This window comes from Cataglyphis hispanica, chromosome 2 (assembly GCF_021464435.1).
Source record: "Cataglyphis hispanica isolate Lineage 1 chromosome 2, ULB_Chis1_1.0, whole genome shotgun sequence".
In the NCBI taxonomy this organism is placed as follows: Eukaryota; Metazoa; Arthropoda; class Insecta; order Hymenoptera; family Formicidae; genus Cataglyphis; species Cataglyphis hispanica.
Genome location: NC_065955.1, coordinates 14,123,394 through 14,140,133, shown reverse-complemented (window position 1 = coordinate 14,140,133; position 16,740 = coordinate 14,123,394). Strand labels below are relative to the sequence as shown.

General features: G+C 28.3%; 1 protein-coding gene across 1 annotated transcript in view; it reads left to right on the top strand.

Annotated features, from left to right (window-relative positions):
- LOC126856757 (uncharacterized) overlaps nt 1-16,740 on the top strand; it is a 265,099-nt gene that overhangs the window by 177,423 nt on the left and 70,936 nt on the right. The window contains exon 4 of the mRNA XM_050605575.1: nt 16,026-16,163. Coding sequence (XP_050461532.1) covers nt 16,085-16,163 — 79 coding nt within the window. The 5' untranslated portion in view covers nt 16,026-16,084. The remainder of the gene's footprint in view (nt 1-16,025; nt 16,164-16,740) is intronic.

Below are 16,740 nucleotides of genomic sequence, written 5' to 3'. Positions count from 1 at the left end.
GGCGACGTCTTATTCTTTTACCTTCATTAGGATTACATGGTATTGATGAGAGATTAGAAAATAATAGTTTAAGTTTAAGATTTAGATTGCAAAATTGTATTTTCTCTCTCTCTCTCAAAGATGTTATTAATATTAAATCATATTCTAAACATTTATTAAAAAAAAGAATTAATCCTTGGATAAATGAATAAATTGTATATCTATTAATTTTATTATATTTTTTTAAATTGCTGTTATTAATAATTAATTTTAATTATTAAATATTTGTAATATAATAATAAGAATATATTTTTAACTTGACAAAAAATCGACTATAAATTACAATTATTTAAATATTTAAAACTAATTTTTAAGACAAATTACATTATTCTATGGATAAATTTTATTTTTTTAAAACATATAAGATTTTTTTTGTTTCTGTGAATTAATCTCGCGCTCTGCCTTTTTCTCTGTTTCTTTTGGTCATTTAGATAAATTGCACAGAGCAATAAATAAATATGATTAAAACTCTCTATTTATTTTATGTTTGTGCGTATAATTATGCGCACCTTCCGAAAAAGAAAATTATTCATAAATTATGAAAATTGTTACACCGCGTGATATTCGGTTATCCGCGTTTTGCGGATGATAATGCTCGCATTTTTACATGCGAGCACTATCCTTCTATTTAAGAAAGAAACGAAACTTTTTACAACAATCCGTGCATCTCCGTCCTGCCACGACATATTCATTAGACCCCGCGGAATACTCTCTCCACACTCGAAATGGGCTACCGCAGTGAAATTAGTTTTCTCAGTCTGTTTCGATGCCTTCCGGAAAACTGCGAAATGAAAGTGGCTAACTGGATGCAAATTCAACAGCGTACAATTAAGAGACGCTTAGCATCGACAGAAATTACTTCCTCTTGCGCGCTGGCTGTTGAATTTACAACCGAAACAAGAACGAGCAATAACCATTAACTATAAGTTTTTCAAGCTTACGAGAATATATACAAGATAATTAAAACGATGCATTAAATAATTATATTAAATTTGAAAAATTAATTTTTTTTCGATAGTTTATAATGAAACAGAAATTAAAAGATACTTTAATAATTTTAAAATATAGCTTAGCTTTTGAAATAATTAAAAATTATAAAAATAAATTATTAAAAAAAATGTGTCTTTATTTTTATTATTACATGTATTTATTTTATAAATATTAAAAAAAAAAAAAACAAAAAGAGAAAGAGAATGAGAATGAAAATTATAGTTTCAAGTTGCCATTTGTCAAATCAAAATTTTCCATTCAGAATCAATCGTGCATTCTATTGGAGAGACGAAGCGAGATTATTTTCAAGCTTTCCTTCTAGTTACAAGTTAGAGTAATTGTAAACAAAACTATTCTAACTGTCATTGTAACTTTATGTTTGTATAAGTAACTTTAAGACGCGAGTGTTTCCAAGTAATTGTCGTAGAAGTTATTCGCGACGCAAAGATATTATATAACGGATTTCCATTTTATGACAGGCTGCAGTTTATCGCTGCGAGAGATATGAAATGATATTGATTTTTTTTTTTTCATATAATCTAGAAAACGTGAAATGCGCAAGAAATATCGACCCTATCGGGAAAAGAATAAAGATTGTACGTGATCGGATTTTTTTTTTCCACCGAATCACCTATCGCCCAAGGGTTACAAGAGACATGCGTATTTTTAATTAGACGCGTCATTTAATTGAAAAGAAATGGGAATAAGCTCGGGTATATATCGCGTAAACAAGACACCCGTATTATCGACATCGTCGTTGCGGTGCATACGATATTTTTTTTTTTTTTTTACACGCCTTATCCAACGCGCATTCATCGCATCCCGTGAAATACGCCTTCGGGGATAAATATATGTGCAAGCTGCGCAACGGCGAAATTAGTTTCCCCGAGCGAGTCGAATTTCGTTCTATTTCTTGTCTTGCACACCGCACACTATCTCTTTTCCGCGCCACCCTCTGTAACGAAGACAAGGGAAGAAAATCGTGGTGCCTTTAATTAAGGATTTCATTTCGAGCGTTTCTTACGCGAACCGTATTATAAGTCGCCAGATATCTTATTAAAGCAACCAAGAAATACGTCTGCTACGGCAAATGGACGCTCATTAATAACTGAACTACGCGAGAAACTTCTATTGCTCGTAAAATTGTAATACGCATTAATTAATGCACGATTCATTAAATGTTTGTCTTATTAACGTACGCGTGATAGCGATGAATTGAGGCAAAATTAAAAAGGCCGTAAGCAGTTATTGCTTTCATCAAAATATTATATTTTATAGTTTATTAGTTATTTTTTATATTTATTAATTATTTTTATATTTATTATTTTATTCTATTTATTTTTATTAGTTATTTTTTATAAATATTATATTTTATATTTATTAGTTATTTTTTATATTTATTATTTATTTAGTTATATTTTATTAATTTTTTAATATACAGGGTGTCCGGCGTCAATCGCATCGTCGTGCAGGTAGAGCAGGCAAAACTGAGAAGAAAAATCCTGTACCATTTTTTTCGATAACGCTTAATAAAAGAGTTATTATCGAGTAAAATCTGGCAATTCAGCGACCTTTAGCTGGACGCACGTCAATGAGCCGCGCGCCTGGCATGTGTGCGTGAGCGCTCAGCTGTTTACAGCGTCTCCCTGACGTGCGTCTGGCTATAGAGCAATGATTGGCCAGACTTTACTCAATAATAACTCCCTTATTAAACGTTATAAAAAAAAGTGGTACAAAAATTTTCTCCTCAATTTTATCTGCTTTATCTGCATACGATGGGTGATGCGATTGTCGTCGGACACCCTGTATATTATATTTTACATGCGACGAGCGATTCTGGAAAAAATCATGAATCATTAATGAGACATTCTGCGCAGCTGTGGACATTATATCTTTATGTATAATTCCTAAAAAAAAAAATGTTTGCTTGGTGATGCTAAAATTATCCTTAAAATTTTAGGAGGTTTTTAGAGATAAAATCGAACGGTCTCTCTTAAAACATCTTGCGTTAATGATTTTGCTGTGGTATATCATGTGAAAATTTGATGCAAGTGTCGTTTTATTGTTATAGAACGATGAAATAATAGGCTGGATTAGTACGATTATATCGATCTCTGTAACACCGGAATTGCCGTAAATGAGGTTCCGATATTAATGTATTGCGCGTGAACGATATTCACGTTAATTACTTATCAATTTGTAATTAGGGATTATGGATTAAGGTGAGGATTTGAGTAATACAGCCAGAGAGAATGTTAGCTATGATGCTGCGCGCGGACGCAACGTGAAAGCAGGCAAACTTGGAAATATTTCAAATGGCGCGGTAACGTTAATCTGCCGTAAGCAGATTAGCCACGTAATGAGATCATCAACGTAATCGCATTTTTATATCCATATTTTATACTTTATCTCTGACTTGCATTTTATCCCTTCTCTATCTACTTTATACAATATTATCGCCGCTATATAACCAATATTACATTATTATCAGCGATACAATTTACGCGAGCGTAACAATTTATTCTCTCGTATTCTTTGCTGCTGCTAATACAATAGATTCTGTAAGTTGATCTTGATGATAATTCAACATTTCTATTTATGTATTTGAACACATATTGTAACTTTTTTGAGTCTTAAATTAATTTTAGAAAAAAAAAAACACATTAATCTAAAATTAACAAGCGTATTTTTCATCAACTTAGAATATATTTTGTTTTTTTTTTTTTGCTTCCTTATAGAGGAAGCTTTGTTTTCATCGAAAAATTTCTTTTTCAAATTTTCATGCCAATGTATTAAGAATGTTTTGAAAACGTCAAAAAATCACATTTTTATTAAATGTATGTGTGTGTATATATTTATGTATGTGCACAAAAAGGATAATGGTTGCCCTAACTTTCGCAAATTTTGAGATATTGAGCTAAATTTTTTTATATGAATAGAGTATCATTAAAAATTGGTTGGTATTGAATTTGATTAAGATTGATAAAGGGGTTTATTTTTTATAAAATTTTGAATTTTTCAAAAAAAGGGTTTTCTTGCTTTAACTTCCGTAAATTTTGAGACATCAGTTTAAATATTTTCACGTGAATAGAATATTATTAAAGATAGTTGGTATTGAATTTGATGAGAACTGATAAAAGAATTTATTTTTTTATGAAATATTTTTATGAAATTTTTATGAAATTTTGAATTTTTTAATAAATGTCTGCAAACTCTAACTTCCACAAATTTTGAAAAATTGGGCTAAATATTTTTACATGAATAGAATATCATTAAAAACGGTTGATATTAAATTTGATGAGAATTGGTGAAAGGGTTTATTTTTTATAAAATTAAAATTTTGAATTTTTCTAAAAAAGATGTAGTTGCTCTAACTTTCTCAAATTTCGAGATATTGGGCTAAATATTTTAACATGAGATATTTTCACTGATATTATAAAAAAAAGAAAATAAAATTATGAGGAAGCAATGTGCAAGTTTCTAATTTGCACAATTTTTTACTTGTTTCTAAAAACTGTCGACTCCTTAATTTAGTGACGTTTCATATCCATTTCTCTCTCTTGCGCGTATTTATAGTTGTTTATATAAATTAACATAATTATTTTGCGGCAAACTCTCAATTAGAATAAATTACGTAAATCTCGTGACTATTTAAATTGTACGAATCGCGAATTGCCAATGAACGCACCCGGTGAAATTCTCTTTCGGTTAACCGAAACTCGATACACTCGAAATCGCAGATAATCGGCGTCTTATATAGCGCTTTAATTATTTCGCGACGTACTAAAATCGGGATCCCGTTAATTCCGTAAATGCGCGCTCGCCTTGTCGTCAACGCGACGTAACGTAGCGTGTTCTAATGAGCACTCGGCTCGCGTGAATCGATATCGCGTTAATTCCGGAATATCCTGGCCCCGAAACTGCGACTTCAGCGATAGCCGGCTTGGATTTCTCGGCAAACTTTCCGTGCAGCGAGCGACTGAGCGCGCGGAGGCGGGGCGGGTTAAATTTGCGAGCCATTAAAGCGACGTTAGCAAGATGACATTACTCGTGGCAGTATCCCGTGGATGCTGCTAGGCGTTACGAACTCGAGCCGATGGTGTTGCTGCAACAACACCACCGGAGCGGAGGGATTAGAATCGCGAAATAACGCGCTCGCCAAACTTACGCGCGCGAAATTGCGGCTTCGATTTTGTCATGAATACAGACGACGCGGAGCTAGATAGATTTATTATACTTTGTCGCGAACTTTTGCGAACGTTTGAAGGATTTTGTTAAACTTGACTAAATTTTAGATATATATTTGCCTCGATTTTAATGGATTTGATAACTCCTTTTTTTTTATGAACAGTGCGTCCAGTTGTGTGTTTTATAATGCAATGAAATTGGAAATATATTAATGGAGTTTTCTAATAATTGTTTAAGTAACAATTAATCAAGTAATGCAATGCATTAATGCGATCTTTGTTTTACAAAGTGATTACAAAATGACGCTAAATTTACTTTTTCGTAAATATTTTTTGTCGAGTTAAATACTATCCATCGTTATCATAAATTTTTTCTCTTTCTTATGAGTAATGAAATATTTTTTTTTTTAATTTCTTATTTATTACTATTTTTACTTGCAAAGGAAAAGCCTTTAAAGGGAGAGCTGCAATTTAATCTCCAGTCTACATATATTGTTTTACAATCAACTCTTTTCCTCTTTCTTTAGAATTTTCTTTTTTTTACCTAAAAAAATATTACATTAAATTTTTAATTATATTGTTCTTTTAAACCTCTGGAAAAATGTATTAATTTATAATACAAATATCTAACAGTATATATATATATATATATATATATATATATATATATATATATATATATATGTTTTTATATATTTTTTTCTACTCTCTGTAAAAGAGAAAAACAAGATATACACATATATCAAATAATGGAAATAAAATGGAAGTATATATATTTCACATGAAAATCATAAATTCGGATAAAAGTATATGATTAAAACTATTAAACTTTTTGAGAAATTAAAACAAGAGAGAAAGATATTACAACACTTTTAATTTTAAAAGAATAAATAAATAAACACCTCAGCATTATTACATAATGCTCCAGAGAATTTAAGTTCTTGAAATTATTCGTCGATATTAAAAGCCATTATTACTTTCTTTCTCTTCTTTTTACAATCTTTTAACGCTGTTATCATCCATGTGAAAAAAAAATAGGAAACAGCGTTATTTGTCACGTTTGCAATTTTGCCAGTATAAACAGATAAACGAATATATATAGGGCGCAATTAATCATATAGTAAGCACGCGCAATTAATTATCTCAAAGATTATTATAACGAATTACAACCGTGCGCCTCGGTGCATTACAGTCAGCGTTAATTAGAATATCCGGGCAAAGAGAATGGTAATGTGGCGTATTAATTTGTACGTCGCGGAGATTTTAATGTTTTTTTTTGTTAATTCTCCGGAAAGATGCTCGGCTAGTTCATAATTGTCCTCGCCAATTAATACCGATAAGTTTTGCTCATTATTTTTGCGCGGAATAAAGGTATTTAATTTTTATCGGTTTGAAAGATACTTGAATTGCAATAAATGTTAAAGTTTTTGTCACAAATTTCTGTATTATGGAATTCTCTCTTTCTTTTTCTCTCTCCTTTTTTTCTTTAATTTCTATTATACAATATTCTTTCATCCTTTTAAGCATTAAAACATTCCAATATTCAAATATTCGATATTATTAATAACTTTTATAATGTTGTATTATTGCGTTATTAAAAGTATATATTTATTAAATATATGCGGTTTAATAAAGTAAAATATTGATAGAATATATGAAGAATTAGTTTAATAAAATTTATTATTAATTATAAGAAATTAAATAATTTAAGAAACTTTATTTGATAAGAGAATGTTTATGATAAAAATTTTTATTACAGTTATATTTATATTATTTATATTAATAATAATAAAATATATTTTAAAATATTATTATTCTCACAACTAATATTTACAAATTTTCAAAATTACAAAACTAAATTTTACTATTATGTATGTATTTAAATTTCGGTCATAAAATTATACTTTCTAATGAAATGTCTTGTGGTTGCATGCACAAATTAAGTATTATTTTTTCTCCTGTATGATGGTTTTTTATTTCTGATTACTTATAGTAACTATTTCTGTAAGTAAAAAATCAAGGAGAGAAATAAATATTATGTGTATGATAAAGTCAATAAAATAATATATCCAACTTCAGATTCACATTTAACTTGAGGGTAAAATTGTGAAAGTAATAATTCTGCATAATAGTATTTACATTGACATACATATTTTATTGTTATTTTATTTGATTTATTTTTCAAATCATTTATGCAATATTTATATTTTAAAGAAAAAATAAAAAAATTTCAATCTAATTTGGATATATGTTCCTAAGTTAAAACATTTAAGTTAGCATGTTTTAGATAAATAATTTATTTAAATGAATTTTTTATATCTGACATGGAATAATTTATAATTATTAATATTAATTATTAATAGAGAAACATTATATAAAAGCTTTATTCTCTTCTATAATTCTGATGAATATAGGTTTCTGAAGAAATTCCTGGAAAAGCACAGAAATGAGGAATAAATTATTAAGTCAACCTCTCGATTAAGTAGCTACCTCGCACTCTAGTTAAGAAGTTTAACTGGCTGAACAACTTGATTCGCCACCATCTGCGTAGTTGATGTAAGAGTTTCAGTATTACGAAAGAGACGTTAGCACCCTCCCAGGAGGCAAAATTGTGAAACCTCATTTATAATTAGCAAGTAGAGTGGAGAGTGATATTTAGCCAACGCACTTTCTAATTATTTGCGCGCAATGGTGAGAGATCTGGAAAATTGCGAGGATTGTGGCACGAATTTATGGCTGCGTAATTTAAATTGTAGATTATCGAGAATTTAATATTCTTTGAATTGACATTGCTTTATATAAAAGTTTAATGCCAAATTATTGTTTTAGTCTTTTTCAAATCGCAAACTTTATCAAATCTTTTTTCTTATCTTATTAAAGAGATACACACAAAGATAATAAAATAATATTCACAATTTTAATAATTCAATCATTTCTCGAAATCTGTAACAATCAATTTATTTTTTCTAAAGATTTAAAAAGAATTTATGATATATTTAGAAATGTAATTTAATTTTTAAATACTAGAAATTACTTACCCTAAAAATTGACAGATAACCTTTCGAATTGAGGAAATTATTAATACTGATAACAAGATTAATATCTCTCTTCTATAATTTGCTCTATAATTTGCTCTAAGCTGAGATTATCGCGGCGTTTTATTTATTCAAGACCTCGTCTATCGGCAGTAAATGGCATCACTTGCAGACACATTTGCGATGAAAAATTCGCAGACATTCTCGCGACGTAATGTCCCATTCTTTTGGTTTATTACTCGGTATTACGGCAATGTTACAGCAAACTCGTTTCACAGAAATTGTAGAACGTCTATAATATTACATATACATTATTATTCACCCCTGGACTTAACGACAGATATATCCAACGGGGAAGTTCCGTCAGTCAGCCAACCGGCTTTGCGTTCGTCCGACGTTAATTGCTATTAACTTGAATATCGAGCTCGATGTCGCAACTCAGCCCCGGAAGTTCATGCCAAATCGCCTCAACTAAACTGCTCTGAGACATCCCACCGGTTATAACTAGGCCGCCCCTCGCGAAAGTGCGGGCGACCCTATAATTATTACGCGACGTGTTCGCAAGCGAGGGAGGAACTTCGCGTCGTGCTCGCGCGGCGGGAACTTCCTAGAGATATTGATGAGCCGTGCGAGCAGCTTGTTAACGCGATTGTTCGAGAAGTTCGACAAACAATGCCCATTGCGAGTAAGTGCAAGCGGCATCTTGATTCTGCAATATACCTATTAAGTGAGAAGCCGTGCTATTTAGAGGCGCTTAGCCAAGTTATGTATGAGCAAAGGTTAATGTTAATGAATACATTGTATTCGTGATGATTTTTGAAAGTTGTATAAAATACGACGGTATATATTTGTAGCGTAATAAAAATAAATTTTCATGAAAGAATACAAGTAAACAATGTTTGAAAAATTTATTGTACTATTAGACTTATTTTTTAAGCAAAAGAATTCATTTTCTTACTTACTTCTCTTATCTATCTTTAAATAAAGCTTACTAATAAAGCTTGTGTATATATGAACACATGTTTTTTTCAAATTTTTTTAACATTTTATTCCATTTAATATTTTTTTTTATATTTATTTATTATACACATTATTATCACACATATTTATCATATAATATTAATATTCTGTATAATATTATATCCATTTTTACTGATAAATGTTATTTTTATTGGATGTACATCATAAATGCTCCAGAGCTGTAAAATAAGTTTATTAAATTAAATTAACTTTAAATTGAAATGATATATTGATTTTAAAGAATTTTAGAGAAAGTTTCAAGATTATACTCACACACTTTAAAAATATACTTTATATTTAGTTTTATTAGCAGAAAAACGTAATTACGCGTAAAGTTTAATTGTATCATATATCAACATCGAATATATATGATCTTAAAATTGTCAACAACATTATCGTACGTAATATATTTATGATTCTTTAGCATATACTTATATAATACCACGGTGCCGCTCACCTTGTTAAAATATTTCTTATTTGTATACGTAGTTTTGCCAATATTTCCACTATACATCAAAGTAAGTGAGACGACTGGTTCACTTGGATAGAATTCACGAAACTTTGCACTGACAAGAACAGCTTTCGCAGGCAAACAACAGATATTTCTTGGCCACTTTCGATTTAAATTATACACGCTTTTATCCTTGTAACGTGCAGTTGAGTACTATTTGCACAAGAAATGTTCTTGAATTTTGCTTCTACGTAACATATATAGTGTGATTAAGAAAAATATACCTCTAATTACATAATTCAAATATAAATTCAAAAAGTGGAAGGTAAAGTAAAAAAAAAATACAACGATGTAAGCAAATTTATTAGTCGGGAAAACTTAAAATTATTATTTTTTAATTGATAATTTAATTTAGTGATATAATCATTGTGTATTTAAAATAAATTTTACTATTAGATGAAAAAAAAAATTTTGAATGCTTCTTTTTATTATAAAAATTGGTAATATTAGATATATATAAATGTAACATAATATATTATATTATATTTAAATATAATATTATATTACATAAATTGTAATAAAATGTTGCAATTTAATATATTGTATTTTTATATACAATTATTTTTACGGCAAGAATAAGTACTAATTTTATTTTTTGAACCTTATCCTGCACAAACAATCTATATTTTCATTTACGAATCTTATTTTTGAGGTAAACAATTGTGCAATTCTTTCAAGGGATAAAGAAGAAAATTCCATATCTTTACACAAAATATGCAGTGTAAATCTTTCTTGAAAATTAAAATATGCCTTTTTTACATTTAATTTTGTATTTGTAATTAGATAACATAAAATATCAACTTATATTTAAAAAAAAATCTTTAGCAATTTAATGTTGCAAAAAAATTAAAATTTGAGTTCTGCAAGTGAATGTTGTGTCTACAATGGTATTGTGGTAGCAAAAGTAAGCTAAAACGCATAATTCCGTTGTTTAGCTCGCAAAGAAGACTTGCAGTTGATTTACTATTACGACGCTTGCACCGAGATAGCTCATGAATCAAAGGAGAAATCCCGAGATCAAAGTTTTCGTGTTACGTAGAAATTCTCGAAATGCCACGCGAGGCCGGGCAGAATTATGCAATCATATCTGTACGAATATTTGACTTCTCTGCAGCTCGGCGAATCTCGTTCCGTCTCGACTCTTGATAGCACCGTATATATAATATATATATATATATATATATCCGTACGTATAACTACGTTCGTCTGATTAAACATTATAATTGGTAGTCGGCTGTGAGACTCGTCGTGCCTGCTCTCTGTTCATATTTGCTATAAGCGTAGCCATATCCGTCTGTCCGTCAGTCTTTTTTAATTTAATTATATGCGCTGATTATGCGCAAGAACATTTCCCATATTTTTCTTATCTACAGATTCAACTATACATACGTATCTACGAATGAAAATTTTATTTAAAAATTTTAAAATAATCTTATCTTAGCGCGATTTAATAATATTTGATAATTATTATTATTAAAATATATTTTTTGATAATAATAATAATACTTGATATTATTAATATTATAGTGATTATATAAACTACTTATTGAAGATAATTCAAAAATAATTTTCATTGATAATAATTATTGATTGAATCTGTGCGCACAATGATTAAAGAGATTTGAATTTTAAAGTGCTAAATACGTTACCTAATCACGCTTATGCACCTGGAAACTATTCTAATTATTCATCAAATCGAACAATTCGATAGGCAGTTTCGATATTTGATTCATTAGCTCGTAATGAAGTTATGTTAACGAATATACGAATTCTGAGAGGACTTGATAGGATTCTGACATTTAATTGCAATAATTCGCGTGCAACAACTCTCATTGTGCTGATGAAAGAAATGAATTCAGTGGAAAAGTTTCAACGTGCTGTTTGTTAGTTTGTACAGTCAATTTATGTTACGATTTCTCTAATTTCAAAGCCGACACAATGTGCAATGGTGTCGTTTATGTTTTGAAAACTTTTAATGTACAATATGTTTCTAATTTTACTTTTTGAAATAAATATATCAGAAATCGTTTATTACATCAATTTATAAATTTAATAAAATTAAATAATAATAAAATTAATAATTATATAATTGTTAGATAAAATTAATACTTATATATTGTTTTATATAATTTTTATATAATTGTTTTATATAATTTGTAATATATTGAATTTACATTTTATTTATAATTAGAGAAAGATGTGACATATTAAAGCTTTTTTCTTAATATATATTTTAGAAGACACTTTATCTTGTATTGTCTAAATTTATACATTTTACGGATTAGACAAAATATAAAAATAAAAAATACACAAAAAATAATTTGTATTTTGTTATCTTTAAATAATAAATCAATACGTATCTTTGAACACTGATCTTATTATTGCTAGATAAAATAGATACAAAATATAAGCTCGTATATTAGGATATAAAAAAGCTAATAAATAATAAAATATAGTGAAATAAGCAAATAAATTAATATATCCAATTTATATTTATGCGTAAGAATATCAATATATTTTGTTTTATTGACAATCTGAGTGCAACTACATGTCACGATTCAATAAATTTTAATACTGTCCTATTTTCGCTCGCGAAAAATAAATACCGTCACTCTACTAACGATTAACGGAAACTGTGTAATAACGTGGTGAATATTGTCGATATATCGACAGCATATCTCAAAAACTGATGGGTATTAAACAGTAGCACGCAGTTATTTTGCGGAAAACAAAGTAAAACGATTTTAATATATTATATATGACGCTTTATAAATGTAAATACAAATATGAAAAGAATAATGTAAAAAAAAAAAAATGATTGACGTATTTGCATATAAGCCAATTTTTAAATAATATATTTAATTTTATTCGATTATAAAAAATTGTTTTATTTTATGTTTTTTATATTATTTGATTACTGAGCTTTGCGCGTGCACGGCAACATTTCATGATTTAAATATTATTATACAAACTATTATTTTTAGTTTTCTTTATAATTATTATACAAATGCTTTTTTTGTCTCACTTTATTTTATTCTTCTATCTTAGATCCTTATTTTTAAATTAAATTATTCTCTCCTTTCAAGCACACAATTTTAATTAATATAAACATTTTCATGCAACAATTTTGACTTCTGATCAATGATGTACGAAAAGAGAAGATATACGTATAATGATAATTATAGCTGCTGCAAGAACTTTATTTATCCGTCAACGTCGGTAAGACGAGCAAATCGTGTCTGTTAGAGATGACGGATGCAAATTAGGGAATATGGTCGAGGTCGAGAATAATATTTCTAAGGAAGCAAGCTTAATCACGAGTAGCTCTTTAATAATTGCCTTACCCTCGTAATTGTGAATTCCGCCGTGCAATGCAGTAAATATTCTTGTATAGTTTAATCTGTTTAATATTGAACCTATATTTATTAATGAAACAATATAAATTCTTCTTGTTTTCAGATATGGAAATTATGGAAAATTTTTAGACGCACGAATTTTGAGATTTGTATTGTCAGTGATTATCTGTAAAATAACAGAAAGCATTGTTCTTTATGTTTTTATTTTATATTATTTTACATATTTTTTTGTCATATAAAATTGTTTTATTTTGTATCTAAAATGATAATTTAATATTTTTATATGTATAATTTAATATATTTATATTTTTATATTTTATATTTTTATATATATTATAACTATTTAAAAAAAAATTAACTAAAAGTATATAACAAATGAAAAAAACTTCTTTCTTTTATTTATCTTTTGCTGTATATCATGCTGATTTTTTTATTAATTATATCTAAAAATTATTATTTGTAAATAATATAATTATAACTTATATCGAAACATCAGGATAACAATAGTGTATGATTGTGAATCTACGTGTTTACATTTTGTACAAATAAGAGGATAGTATAATTATGATGTTATGATTAGATACATGTTGAGAGAGACAGAGAGAGAAGATTAATTCATTAACAATATCACTTCTATGTGTTGTATCTTTTGTCAACATACATGTGTGCAACTATTATTTACGCGATAAATCTGCCGTGTGTAATTCACGTCGTTTAGCCATGCCAATTAATATGGCGAAACTGTAGATGTTTCTCAGCTGGCATTTCCAGGAATACTCGAAACATGGTAATGCCGTACTCATTTAACTCTATAAATGGCTTCAAAGTTACCTACTAACGATTATAGTGATGCCATGAACAGATTACACGTTGGTTACGCGATGCAATTTGTCGGCTTAGGTATCAAACGACTTGTAGAAGGTGGGTACTTTCCTTTTCCTTCGCAGTAAACCGGTGTTTTTACCACACCGTTATGAACTGTTATGAACTGTTGCTTACTTTTTATTTTTAAAATAAAAAAGTATGCGGAAAAAGAAAGAGCAAGATGTAATTGATGGAATCATCAGCGGGACAATGAAGTCATTATCTTTCTTGGTGAACAACAAACTTTTACGAGAGTACTTAATATATGAATATACAGGGTGTCCTAGACTACCCGTACACACCTTTACTTTCAAAAACTAAGCATTTTAGAAAAAAACGTTTTGAACAAAAATTGTATGGTTTTGAGGGGAACATGAAATGGTGTCATTAGTTTGACCTTGGATGGCATTGTTAAGGTCAAGTCAAGGACACCTTTAATTTCTTAAATGGAATCCTTTATTTTATTGCATATTCTTATAGCTTATGGCGAGAGCTTTCTAAAACACTATAATAAAGTATAAAATATAAAATATCTCGAAAATTATTTATATCTTGAATATTATTAGTGTTCGATAATTGTATTGTAATACTTTTATATACTTTTATATAGAATAATAAGATGACTTAAATGGTGTAAAGAAAAAATAAATAATTGTTATAAAAAAATATATTGCAATAATGCATACTTTTTTTTAAAAACAATTATTTTCTGTACACCATTTGATTCATCTTATTATTCTGTACATAAAAGTATTACGATACAATTATCAAACATTAAATAATTTTCGAGATATTTTATATTTTATACTAAAATATGTCAGATTAAGATATAAAATAACTCAAGAAATTTTTAATGAAAAAATACTTTATTATAGTGTTTTGGAAAGCTCTCGACATAAGCTATAAGAATATGCAATAAAAAATAAGGGATTCCATTTAAGAAATTAAAGGTGTCTTTGACTTGACCTTAACGATGCCATCCAAGGTCAAGCCAATGACACTATCTTATGTTCCCCTCAAAACCATACAATTTTTGTTCAAAACGTTTTTCTCTAAAATGCTTAGTTTTTAAAAGAAAAGGGGTGTATGGTTGGTTTAGGACACCCTGTATAGCATTGTATTACAATTTTTCTTTTTATGATTTTACATTGAGAAAAAAAATAAAAATGAAATTTTATATGATATTAAAATAATTATCTAAAAGAAATGGCATATGTCAACATTATTTTTAGTACGCTTACCAGAAAAATATCAAAAGACACATTGACCATTTTTTCTACGATTTATTTCTTTAGTAGAAGTGAAAAGGATGTAACATCGCGCATTCGTTATAGCACCCATTACAATGGAAGATTAAAACTTGAAAGTAGCGCAGTAAAAGTTACGACGCCTGCTTTTCAGCGATCTTTTTTAACAATGCCTAGTAGGAACTTTGGTACAACGAACTTCTTTGATTTCGCTATCGTAAAACGAAACGAATCACGTGTTCCTTCAATGTTTCAGGCGATTTTGCGAGAGTAATCTCGTGCGAAAAATAAATGCACACTTTTCCGATGAGTTATTCGATTTTTGAAGTAAAAGTCCACTGGCAAAAAAAAAATTCTAATTCAGAAGCAATATTGTCTATTTTAAGCAATAAAATTATAAATAGAAAAAACACGGATATTAATAAATATATTAAAAACCTCTTCATATTTAAATAGAAATTTAAATATTATTGTTACATTTTATTGTTATTTATTTATTTTTTTTTTTTTTAATTAGAAAGAGAAGAGAGAATTTGCTCTTCTTTATGCAATTGCACTTAAAAAATATATCAAAATAAATCATTAAATTATATTCTTATTTATTACGTAATTATTAATTTTGCTTATCAAATGTGTAACTTTAAATTTGCTAGGAATAAAATTTGCTTTGTAGTTTTGAATTTTAAATGTATAATTATATTGCAATTTTACAAATTAATATTTATAGTTTATAATTTTTATTTATTTTTAATATAGTTATTCAATTTTCTGCGTAGAGGGAAGATGAACGAGATGGAGCAGATTCCTGAGGGCTGAGATCGCGCGGATCTTCGAGATGGCTGGTTGGAGAATGCAGCCGACCGTCACGGTGCTCGGCGTCATCGCCATTGTCATGATCACTATTACTGCGTCAGGTATATAACGATATAATGTACAATTTTTATTCTATTTTATTCTTAATTAATACCAACACGATTCTAATCTAACAGGATGTCCATTAGGACTCAAACAAATTCTTTAGCTTTATTTTATCTTTTATCTGCATGTACATACTTTTATATATAGCTGGCTAACGCGATTTTATACATCATTATCGAAAAATATAAATTTATCTGTTTTTCGCGTGAACAAAAGTCCGAATTATATGGCACAAGCAATATACTATGTGTGTACTTAAAGCTTAGTCATTTTTTAAAATTATTTTTTATATATATAATATTTTTAAGAGTAACGTAAAATATTGAATTATGTATTAATGGATTAATATAATAGAAATCTATAAAATTTCATTACAATGTGCACTATGTGCGAAGCGTTACTTTAGTAAAGTAGAAAATAATTGGAGGAACTTAAATATTCGAAATATTAACGACGTTATAAAAGTTATGTTATATTTTCTTCATTATATTTCGTAGTCAAAGTTAATTTTCGCTTTTGTTATTTGTTCATGACGTATTTCGAGATATTTTACGGTCGATATTTTACTCGCAT